Raw genomic sequence first — 12,260 nt, forward strand, 5'->3', positions numbered from 1 at the left:
TCTGAACATCCAGCCCTTTCTATCTATAGCACTCAACTGAGTAGATATGTTGGTGGCACTTATGGATAGCTGCCTGAACAGGACACTTAAGTCTGTCTCTTATAAACATCCGGCTGATTAGCTTATGAAAATCTCTCTGCCACATACATTTGCAACGCCATCTTTATCTACACATTTCATTTAAAAATTCTGAAGTGCATGTAAAAGATACCATTTTTTCATAGGCTTCTTAATTACCCCAAATGCTTAACTTTAGCCTTTTCAGGAAGAGACTTTTCAATGATTATCAGAGTGAGAGCAACTGCAACAAAAGATCCGTTTCTGTACACACACCCCTCTTGAAAAATTAAGCACAGCCTCACAATTTATGTGGTTTGTTACCATGAAGAAATCAATTCTCTCCTTGTTCAATTTAACTAAATAAACTGTGAGGACTAAACCTAAATACAGTGTGAAAGTCCAAGAAAAATATTTATCCATAGTAGAAGTATGGTATTAATATTATTAATATTATTGATATGGGATCTTGCTGTACTAGACAGACTTTAAAGATACTATACACACAGAATTTAGTAGATTGACCCTACTGGCTTGCACAGAAAAGTGGATTTCAGACTCTATATCATGGAGGTATTTTTGAAAATTCTATCCGGTAAAATTCTGCTATTTTTTCCAATTTCATTGGCAAAAGCCAATTTAAAAACCTTTCCTTTTAAAACAGACCACATGATATTTCACTGAAAGAAAATCTGAATGCTGGGATTTTGCCTGCTGAGGTTAAAAGTTCTGAAAAAACTTTTACAGTAACATGCCCAGGCCTGGCTAGCTTTGGTTTATTCAGCCAGGATGAAGAAGGCTTGCTCAGAAGTGGCTGCAGGAAGGCTGCCTGAATCAAAAACCTGTTTTTCACCCTTTGAGTGGTGTGTATGCTCTGTACCTTCATTTTCTGCAACCCCCACATCCCCCAGAACAGTTTAACTATTTTACTTCTGGTGAACAGGGGTTCACCAGAACCAGCACCAGTAACGGGTTATGGTTTTGGCTAAGGTCAGGAGTTATGAGATGGCAATATATATCCCTTTCATCCCTGCATCAGTATTGCTTCTTGCTTCTACCTCTCTGAAGCAGACACACCTCTCAAGTTCATTTGCTCCAAAACACTTGTTAATCAATTTACCAGATTTTAAATAATGTAAGGTCAGCTTTTGTTGTGGCTGTCCCCTGAGACTCTGGCTGAAGGAACACTGGGGCTGATCTCAAAGCAGAAAAGCCCCCTGGGCAGGTCTATGCCTTTGGCTTTGTACAGAGGTTAGATTAACTCAGCAGATCTGCAAAGCTCCCTAAGCTCTGCTAACCTGTCTTCAGCCACCAGCACTGTCCTCAGCCAGCTGGACTCAAAGGTTACTTAACTAACTTAGGCTGCTCTTCTACTTATGTTAAAATTTGGAGCCACTTTTAAATGAGAAGTCCAGATTCTTGGGTTTTTGTATCTTCATTCCCTCCTTGAAAAGTATAGAATGGAAATGCAAAAGTTTTGTGGAGAGGACTGTTCATAACTTCTAATTTTGCTTATTCTATATTATTGGAGATTGTGTAAATGGCCACTGCCGTATTTGTCAATATTTTGTGCAAATTTAATGAATTGCAACAACGATACAGTAAAGTCTGACAGGAGAAAAGTAGTCCTCCTGCCCTTTGCTGCCCAGAGTATTTACCATCCCCACAAACTTAAATTCACAGCTCTATGATACCAAGTAGCCCCAGTAGGCCAGGAATGGACAGGAATCAGCTTTTTAAAACCATTTACCTCTGGACTACAAACTGATAGTAAAGTTTAGTAACAGTTTCATATTGTTGAGTAGTCATTTGAGGAGGTGGAAGAAAAGAGAAAAAGGAAGGGTAGGCAGAAACTCACCAGTTTGACCCTCTGCCCAGGGGTGGCACTGATTTCCCACGTGCACTCCTTTCTACTGGGATACTTGTCAGGCCAGTTGGGACTCGTGATGATGCCGTTGGGACTGTGGATCTTCTGTTCACACTCAGCTGTGCCAACAGTGATAGCATCAGTTAGTCTGGGGGTCTGCATTCAGAGGTAGCCAGAAAAGTACTCTTTCTTTGTCAGGGGACCCACTGAATGGAAAGGATCTTTAGGAAAATAGCTAAGCACGCTCTTCAGTGTACACGAACACATTCTTCCCCTTTGGCAAATGCTTTATGGCAATTAACCCAGCACCCTTGTTTACTGATTTTTGTGAAACATACACCGTTGTTTACAACGGATGGTACTTTTTTGGAAAAAAATATAAAGGAATATACATAAGTATTAAAATTTAATTGAATATTTTGCTATTCCCCTCATTCTACATACAAATAAGTATGAAAATCCATGTGAGAAATCTTGCTACTCCAACTTCCAGTGATATTTCTTGAATAATTTCTTTTTCTCTCTTCTTACTAATTTTCATACTGCAGCTACAGAGTAATCATTTTGATTTCTAAAACACAGTTTCTAGGGACATATATATGACTAGAGAACAGCTAAGACTAAACTGTGAGTTTGTACCAAGAACAGCTTAGTCATTCACATCGTAACTGAATCACCAGCACATCTCTGTGAATAAATACAAAGAAGTAAAACTTAAAGAAGGCAAGAAAGAAACCTGTTTCATTTTTGTATTTAGTTTTTTAAAATAACAAATTACTTTATAAATATCAGAATAATTCAACAGGAATCTTTTAGAGCAGGCAAGTATCATTCCAACACCAGTGATAATGCAAGTGATTCACAAAGGGTGCATCTTTACTCGCAAATTAAATCCATGCTCGAATACAGCCTTGAGAAATTACAGTAGCTCACGTGATATTGCATGCTTGAGGTTCATTTTCAGATAATCTAAATTCTACTTAAGCCCCAAAGCCTCCTGTTTTCTTGGAGGTGGCCGCACCTTGAGACAGCAAATAGGAAGTAAGATGCATAGGGACTTGTCTGGAATTTAGATTGTCTGAATATGTCCCCTAAGTAAACACAGAAAAGGCTGATAGAGTTTCAACCTGACTGTGAGGAAACTAACTGCTACTGATAGGAGCAAGTAACAACTTTACCAAGCTTCTCTCCAGAAACTCTATCCCTGTGTTTAATACAGTGTTAGACAAATACCACAGCTTGAAATGTTCGACACTTCACAGCACTATTACAAGTAGCACTCCCCGCCAATGATCCCAAGTTTTCCAAACTGCATTCCTGTGGACCTCAAACTCAGACACGCAAATGCTGGGGATGGAGGGGATGGGAAAAGGGCGGGGGAAGTGCTTAAGCCCAAATGTCTAAGCCCCCATAACCAAGATCCTTCTTTTTCCTTTCTTTTCCTTGGAAGAAGATCTGCAGAGATATTCCTGTAAGACAGCTGTATATTCAACTGTTCAAATACCTTACCACTTACCCTCCTTGCAGTCATGCTTGTTTTCATGTAGCACAAATCCATTTCGGCACTGGCAAACATAGCTTCCTACTGTGTTGATGCACTCGTGCTGACAGCCACCATTGTCCTTTGAACACTCATCCTTGTCTAAGAAATACACAAGAAGGTTGGGTGAGCAGTAGTCCTCATTACCAAAAAGAAAAAGGTTTAGCACAGTGTTTGAGTCCAGAAAAGGATAAACTAAGGCACAGTCACTCTTCTCAGTATGGCGGTTTCGTGGTACCTTAGTTCTAGCCACTCATTGCTCAGCCTGCAACCTTGCACCATGGCACAAACAGTCTGTCTCGTCTCTCTAGGAAGCGAGGGGTAGTTCCTAGGGCAGAGGAACACTAGTAAAATGAGCTATATCAAAGGAGATAAGACAGTTACCAGCATTTACTCTTTCAAGTGGTCTAGCTGGTAAAATTTAATAAATATCTCATCCAAAGCTTTATTTCAGTAAACCATAGGAGCGTAATATCTGGACAACGCATAAACTATTCTGACTTTATGCAAATGTCACAGTTTAATGATGGTATGTTGAAAGGAACACGTAGGCCAAACAAGGTTTCAAGCTCTGCACATTAAACGTACAAGAAAAGAAGGATGTAACATAAACTTACTAAAGAAGTTGATTTTTTTTTCCCCAGCAGAGTGACAGTGTGCTTTATTTTTAATTAATCTGGACATTACAGAACATCACAAAACAAAAAACATTTTCTTGAAAAACATACAAAAGAAACTGGCATTAATTATTTCAAGATCTTCAATATAGCATGCAGTTCTGTTTAATAACATATAATCCTTTAAAAGAGCTTTTAGTGTGTTAGGAGTAAAGCAGAGAGTAGGGGAGGAAATATGACCTGCATTAAACAGCTACAAATTCATTGCATGGAAAAAAGCCAAACTAGATTAACAGGCTGTCATTCTAGCAAGAGGCCTCAGCTGCCACCCTCCTATGTCATTCAGCTGTTGTCATTTTAGGTGAGGCTGGTCCATTTAAAAGAGGCAGACTGCTACTGACACATACATACATACACACATACATGTATGCATATGTATGTACCTATATGCATGTCCAGACTCATATATTAAATCCTGAGATACAAAAACATATACCTACATAAATATATATAAACACACACATATATTAAAAAACTGAATCTTACAAACCATGTCATTTCAACATGCAAAAGAGAGGAGGAAAAAGAGCAAAGAAATTGTGGTCATCCCAGAGGTCCAGTTGTTGCAGGACTGGAATGCAGGGCATGCATCCCCTTCAGCCTCATGTACCTTGGAAAGCAGCAGTGAGCGTTATCGCCAAACAAGGTAACATGCGATGTTTCAGACTTTAGTAGGCACAGTAAGAATTTCTATAGATTACAAGCCACTATGGATAATTTAAGTCTCTCTTTGTTGTCATACGTATTTTTTGCCCTGCCTTTACTGACGCTTACATTCAGTAACACAACAAAGGAAGTTTGCATCATAACTGCGTACACATCAGCTTTATCTGCCAAAATGTATGCAACGCTTGACCTGTCTTGCAGTTCTTTCCATAAAAATGAGCTTCTACTTCCATACATTATGATAATGTACATTTATAGATAAATTCTGCAAGTCACACCCAAGCATCCACTGCATTTTGTCCTGTAAACCTCAAATCTGTTTGCACTGAAAGCTTTTGGAAGGTTTCTGCAGACATGAACAGATTTGAGGGTTATGAAAAGTCAAAAACATAGGTAGCTCCCAGAATCATATGTCCAAAGGCTTGTACTAGTTGTCATTTTGACGATGAAAGAAGCGTAAAAGCTCCACAATTCACTGTTTATGCACCTTGCAATGCAACTCCCAAACTGAGGTACTAATTCTATTTAATTTCAAACAAAAGTTTTAATCTTTTATCTTTGCAAAGGCAAGCACTATCATAAATTAATTCCATGTTGCCAGTGAAGAACAGTACAAACAAATGAGAAATTAGATATAATATATAAAAAACTCTTCAGTATTTCCCTTCCTAAGCATTTGTTTGTAGTTTTCTACCCAAATAATAAGATAAGTGGAAGGCAAGCTCAAAATGCATTCAAAGTTAGGCTTTCAAGTACAGAGCAGGTACACAAATTCTAAATAAAAGCCCTGTCCATTTTCATCTTCCACCAAACTGTGTGAAAATACTGAAAAGTACTTGAACATTAAATAATCTTCTATTCTGTAAAATAATCTCGTAAGAGACAAGTACATAAGCAAACAGTCCCATGTAGGACCTTCTCATAGATAAAACAATGGACAGAAGGTAGAAAGGAGAAGCTTTGGAACATATTTGAACACAATAATGACTTGTACGTGGTTAATCAAGGGTGCAACTGTTGAACAAGCCTTCCTCACACTTCACAATTTGGAACAGACTTTCTGTCAAATTGATTGCCCAGTTTCAAAATTCATGAAAAAAATAATTAGTCTGTATTAGTTATAGGAACAAATGTTTTGCCATGTAAAAACAAAGCCATTTGTTATGCTGACAGATGGAAATGAGTCTCCCCATTCTGAATGGATACTTTCTTTTCTCATATCAGTACTCAGAACAGGGAAAGATCCATTCTCAACAAAATGTTAGATTAAATCATTCAGAGGACAAATGGTCGTACCTCTGAGACCCTCAAAGGCCACCAGTCTGTGAACAATACGTACTCGGCCTGAAGGGACCTGTATCAAGTCCTTGCAAGATTCAAAAACAAAAATTTTCTCTTTGCAGGCAGCATTCTTGTCTGTGGAAAAAAGATGTACCAGGATGGCACCAGAGATGAGTTTGTGCTCCAAAACAGATTTGCTCAAGGCTAGAAATATTCTAGCTTTCTCTTTTTAACTGCTCAATGAATCACCACCCAAGAAAAAATGTCCCAACAAACCTCATTTCTATATTACATCAAACACCATGTATGTTTTGAATGATCATGCAAAGAATCATATCTATTTAAAACACTGAAGTAACTCTGAAATTTATGATAAATGGAAGCAGTTTAGTGACATATTATCACTAAGTATTAATCATAACACTACACAAAGACTGATTTAAAGAAATGCTCAGGCTATCTTCTTGGAAACACCACAGGAAAAAAAAAATATTATAGTTATCTTTTTCCCTTCCTAGAATAAATTCATTGAGTTATTTTACACTCCTCTAGTCTTATGGGCCCAGCAGACTGCAGTGGGTCTTCTGACAAGTGCAGGAGAGAGAGAGAGGAAGAGAGAAGAGAGAGAGGAGGAGAAAGAATAAAAAGCTAATAACCAGAAGCTTTTTGTTTAGAAGCCTAATATCCAATTCCAAAAAGTTTTAATAAAGCTTTAAAATAATTAATATATCACAACTCCCTAGTTTCCTCTCTTTACCCAAGAAACTCGATTATAAACATACAAGAGTGAAGAGTGTCTCTGGAGATTAGCTAGATCCCTGCAACAGCTCCCAGCGGAGCTTTCTTCAGAGCTGTCCCATCAAATGTAAATTTTACAGAATGTTGAAAAAAAGTTTTTCTCACTTTCCAGTAGCACCTGTCTGGCTGTTAACACCATTTTACAGCCAAAAATGTAATTACATCTTGTCTTATATCAACATAAACACCTTCCTAATGCAGGTCATCTGTTGCCCTGTGCCACTGTTTGCTTTCACAGTTTATCACAGTGGGTTCCAACCACCCAAAAACTGCTTTCTGCCGTCTGAGCTGGAGCTGGGCCACGATTCCCAACTGTAGCCGTGGCTGCAGAATTCACTACCATGAAAGTTGCGAAAAAAGTTTTTTGGCTGTGCATTGTGGAGCACATTACAGTTCCTAATCTTCAAACAAATCTGATTTATCTACCTGCCTCTCTCGCTGAACATTGCACATGCCCTTTCCTGGTGAATAGACTGCAAGATGCAGTGCTTTACTCTTTACTGATTTTTTTCATGATGTATGTCTTTATAACTAAATGCTTACAAATATTTCTGTTGTGATTTAATTAATAAAACTGTTAAATGCCTCCAAGCAAGTATCGTAGACACTATCACTAAGTATTTCTCCACAGATATCATTCCAAAAGTAGTGTATTCTGAAGACAAGTATATAAATAGGCAAAAAAGCCCACTTCATCAGCTGAACAGTGATCAGCTATCAACTCCCAAAGGCAAAATACTTGAAGTCGTAAGTTCATTCTTCATTGACAGACCAATAGCATATTATGTCCATATTAAGGAATTCAGGGGTAAGAATATTATAGTGTTTTCTGACAGCCATGAGAGTTTTGTCTGATGAATTATTCAGAGATGACAACCTCTTTTTAGATTATTTAAGTTCAGAAGTTTGATGTGTCTCAAGCATTACAAAGTTTCTGTTTTGATCAGGAAATACTGTCAAAGGGGACAGCCAGATAACACAGAAGAATAGAATCTACTAGAAATTATAACAACTAGAAGAGAACTGAGAAAGAATAAAAATAAAAAGTATCTGAAGTTGTATGAAATAAGAGATTATGGCAGAAATACATTATGAAGCATTCAGTAAATTTATATACTTACAGACTATTTATATCAACCTATCTTTCTTTGAAGGCGATTAAATTTATACTGTATCCAGGACACATCACACATTTCTATTCATTAAAAAACACATTACTTCAGATTTATCCCTGGTTAATGGATTTAGTGATCAATGGCATAATTTAAAACTTATGGTTTTTTTAATTACTAGGAAAAACCTGTTTTCACCTGGCGGGGTGGGATGGGAAAGGAAGAACATTTCATTCAGAACTGAAAAAGACAAGGGAAATAAAGGTTCTGAAGGATTACAACCTGATGCTTTTAATTCCATGAATTATAGTCTAGTCACATATAACTTTGGCCTGATTTCTTCCTAGAATCCACTCATAATATTAATAATCATTTAAACAATCACTTAAATCAGTGAAAATGAAGTATCACTTTAAAGAAAACCAAAATTTAACTGACTTATAAACATGTAAATGTCCAGCATGTCCACAAAACACAACTTCTAAACAACAGAGCTTACACAAATTACAAAGCTATCATTGCCAGCTTTATGTGGCATAGATGTACAGATCCTGAAAATACATAACAAACTTAATTTGCACGCCATTTTTAGAACTGGAAAAATATTTATTCTTGTAAAACATCAAAATACGTGACAAATCCTGCTGGCACAACATTCCTGCTAGGCCAACATGAAATGACTAGCTGTGGAAGTGTTTCTAGGAGGAAGCTCTGTTGTGTCCATATATGTGTTTACTACAAATAATGAGTAAACCTTGAAAGCTTCTTGCTAATGTGAAATATAAATTGATAAGTAAAAAATGAAGCTATATCTAAAGATGGATCTGAAAGACTGACCAGAGAAATGTGACTACTTGAAAAAATAATATGCTATAGAAGAGGTAAGATGTTTGCTAGTTTCTTTGATGAGATGAAACACTTTTTTTTCATCTTTCATAATTGCTTAAGCAAAACATCAAAGCAGTCATAATGAGAAAACAACTGAAAGTCTAAACTGTTTGTCTCGACAGTTATTTTCCTCACTTTCTAAAGCACATCACTTATACAATATACTGTTTCTTGTTACTTGGTCATAGTCAAGTTATCAATTGTTAAAAATAACCAATGAAATACCATTTTCATTTCAGCTTTGATAAAATATTTTAGCAAACAAATGCTAATCACAGTGCCTGGTAATACATTTTGCTACATGCTAACCACAAACAGGATTCTCCAAATTCAGATTTTTAACTGCTATCAAAAAACCTGGGGCAGAATTCAAATCCCAAATGCTTCTGGATGACTTCCAGTTTGGGGAGGCGGGACGATGGGACTGTTTTGTTGTGTTGTTTCACTCAAGGTAACAAACTTATGCATATGTGCGTGTGTAAACACACAAGAAAAACTGAGCAAAATTCCAGTACTAACACCAGGTGATATCCTGCCACAACCAGATTATTATAGTCTCGTTTAAACAGGTAATTGCAGAGGCCACTGTTGTGCAAATATTTCCTCACATCTTCAGCTTCACTCATGTCTAACATTATTCAACAATACATGTCCTTAGATGATGTAAACTTTGATCACTCTGATCTGCCTCAGTGAAATTACACTCGTAACTAAAAAGACACACATTTTTGCAAGAGCAAGGTCTTAAACTATGTTCTTCTGCAAAACATTAAGAAGCGCAAAGTTTGGCAAGAAAGTACCCATAATGTTAAACAAATGTTGTAGCCCAAAAGAGTAATTTCATAACTAACGCATTATACTAAGAGACCTGAGTGAAAAAACCACAAGTGTACACTGCATGTAATTTGTATCACGTTACAAGTGGGATTTGAAAAAAACAAGCAACAAAACTTGGGATAAAAGAAACCTAATCAAAATTCAAAAACACTTAGTAAATTTGCTTTTTTCCTCTGCACCTCACCAAGTTCATTTGCCTCTACTGTTGTTTCAAAAGATATATATGCATTCCATATATTTTCCACTATATACAGACATTACAATTCCAAATGGTTTTTATGTCAGGAGAGTGGTTTATGCTTATATGAATAAAACTAAGTCAAAGCTACCAGGCAAATTATAAGGGAAAATGACACTCACTTTCATACCAAAATCTAGTATTCATTCCACCTAGTCTGTGTATGCTCAGAGGCACCCACAGGTACACAAAAGTGATTTCCCATACCTGAGAAGAAGTGTGCCTTGAAGCCTTTTTTTGACACAGTGTTGTCAGATCTGAACTCAATTCGCATGTTGTTGTACTGAGAGGTGATAACTTCAGGCACTTCAGTACCGCAGAATTTACCATGTAGTTTAGAGTCAGAAGAAAGGCCACTACGAATCTCCACATAATCGTATTTGCAAACCTGAGGACAGACAGAAAAAAAAATCTTTTTTTTTTTTGTTAACCAAATGTATGAAGTTGTTTACAAATGCAAAACCTGATTGGTATATGCTGCCTAATTACAGATTAACTATACCTGTTTTCACTTTTCCCTGACACTGAAAACATTTGTAAATGTTTACAAATGTTCACTGATTTCGTGTAAGAATATTTTAAGGTCACTAAAGCATAGCTATACTATGCATTACATTCAAAACTATATTTTGATAGATACTAATCTGTGTTTAGTATCTAAATTTCAAGATGCTTAGTAACATTTCCATTTAATCTAAAAAGTAATAATTCCAGTGACATTAGACTAAAATCTAGAAATATTTACCCTAAAAATTATACCTATCTTTGTGCTATAAACCACGTACCCAGAACTTACATCTCATAGATTTTTTTAAAAAATATTAATTTTTCACTCAAACTCACCAGTTTTTAATATCATGTATTTAAGACACATGCATTTATTTACAAATATATAAACTATTAAAACCATACATCTTTCTTTAACAGTAGCTTAGCTATAATTTGGAAAGCTGATGCATATAATTTTCATTAAAAGGTTAAAAATAAAATAAAATAGCATAATAAAAAAAGCCTTACGCAAGGCGTACTACTCGTGATAATACTTTCAATGCATAATCCCTTGGTCAACCTAAAGCCTTCTACCCAAAAACTTCTAAGCTTCTTAGGCTCAACTATCAATCATTTAATCAAAAATGTCCCAGTTGTCTGCAGTCAATAGCTTAAGAGAAAACAGTGGCCAGGAGGATTCATACAGAGCTTAGACTGTCCATTAAATCCAAGTTGTATTTGATAAATCGCAATTTCTAGTCAAAAAAGAAATGTAATGGGAGCTGGAGGAGTACTGTAAAAAAGGATGTTTTGGCCTTTGTTGCTCTCTCTCCCTATGAAATACTAAATGATCGTCAACATTTCCAATTGTTTTTAATATAATACATTCTAGATGTAGACTACATTTTCATTGTTACTGGAGCAATTTTCATATGTTGCAGAGTTGGAAAGTGACTAATTCAGCTGAAACTACTTTTTACAATATAAATAACAATTATAAAACTATAGTCACTGCCACATGCTGATTTATATTAATTGTAACATAAATTCATATTAATGCATATGATTTTCAAATATAGCTCACAACATTAATAAATCCCAGCAATTTCAGCAATACATCAGCGTGGAGTTTTGATGGTTTCATAGCTTTTAGATTAGAAATGAAATGTAATTTCAGATAGATCTACCTTCCTTCATACTACACTATGTTTAAAAAACTTTACAAGTTAAATGCAAAATTAAAATTGTAAAATGTAAATGTAAAATATTAAAATTGTAATATCGAAAAAGATGTGAAACTTGTTCCTAAATGGAGGTCCTATAACAAAAAATTTAGAGCATTTGCTAAATGTATACGTTTTACGTCTCCACTCAGGCAATATATTGGAATGTTCCAGATATTATATATTTCTTCTGATTTTCACAGGTACCAATCTTAGTACTACTATTTAATAGTATAAAGCTGAGATTTAGTAGCACAGGAGAGGATCGAGCCAAAGTTGTAAATGTTGAAAAACATTATGTATTTATTTTTCATATCCACTTAAGTGTCTTGTATGACCTTAGAAAACTGATTTAACTTGATTACACCCCAGATGTCTTCCTTACAAATCTGGCTTAAGTACCAAGAAAGTGCAGAAGAATTGTTTTATGAGTTCTTCAAATGGTAATTAAATTTTAATTCTTTGGGATTTGTACGTATTTATTATATCTTTTGCAGTTCTTGTAATAATGATAACAGGACATAAGTATATCATATACATCATTAAGAGTTGGAATTTCATGGACTTTAGAATGCACCCTAAATTAT

The 12,260-nt window shown here is 35.8% G+C and overlaps 1 protein-coding gene across 1 annotated transcript in view; it reads right to left on the reverse strand.

Moving 5' to 3' along the window:
* TLL1 (tolloid like 1) overlaps positions 1 to 12,260 on the reverse strand; it is a 142,043-nt gene that overhangs the window by 11,847 nt on the left and 117,936 nt on the right. Inside the window, exons 16-18 of the mRNA XM_064449759.1 lie at positions 10,169 to 10,349; positions 3,441 to 3,566; positions 1,916 to 2,043 (exon numbers count right to left, since the gene is read on the reverse strand). Of these exons, the coding sequence (XP_064305829.1) occupies positions 1,916 to 2,043; positions 3,441 to 3,566; positions 10,169 to 10,349 (435 nt within the window). The remainder of the gene's footprint in view (positions 1 to 1,915; positions 2,044 to 3,440; positions 3,567 to 10,168; positions 10,350 to 12,260) is intronic.

The sequence above is a fragment of the Phalacrocorax carbo genome, chromosome 4 (assembly GCF_963921805.1).
Source record: "Phalacrocorax carbo chromosome 4, bPhaCar2.1, whole genome shotgun sequence".
Classification (NCBI taxonomy): Eukaryota; Metazoa; Chordata; class Aves; order Suliformes; family Phalacrocoracidae; genus Phalacrocorax; species Phalacrocorax carbo.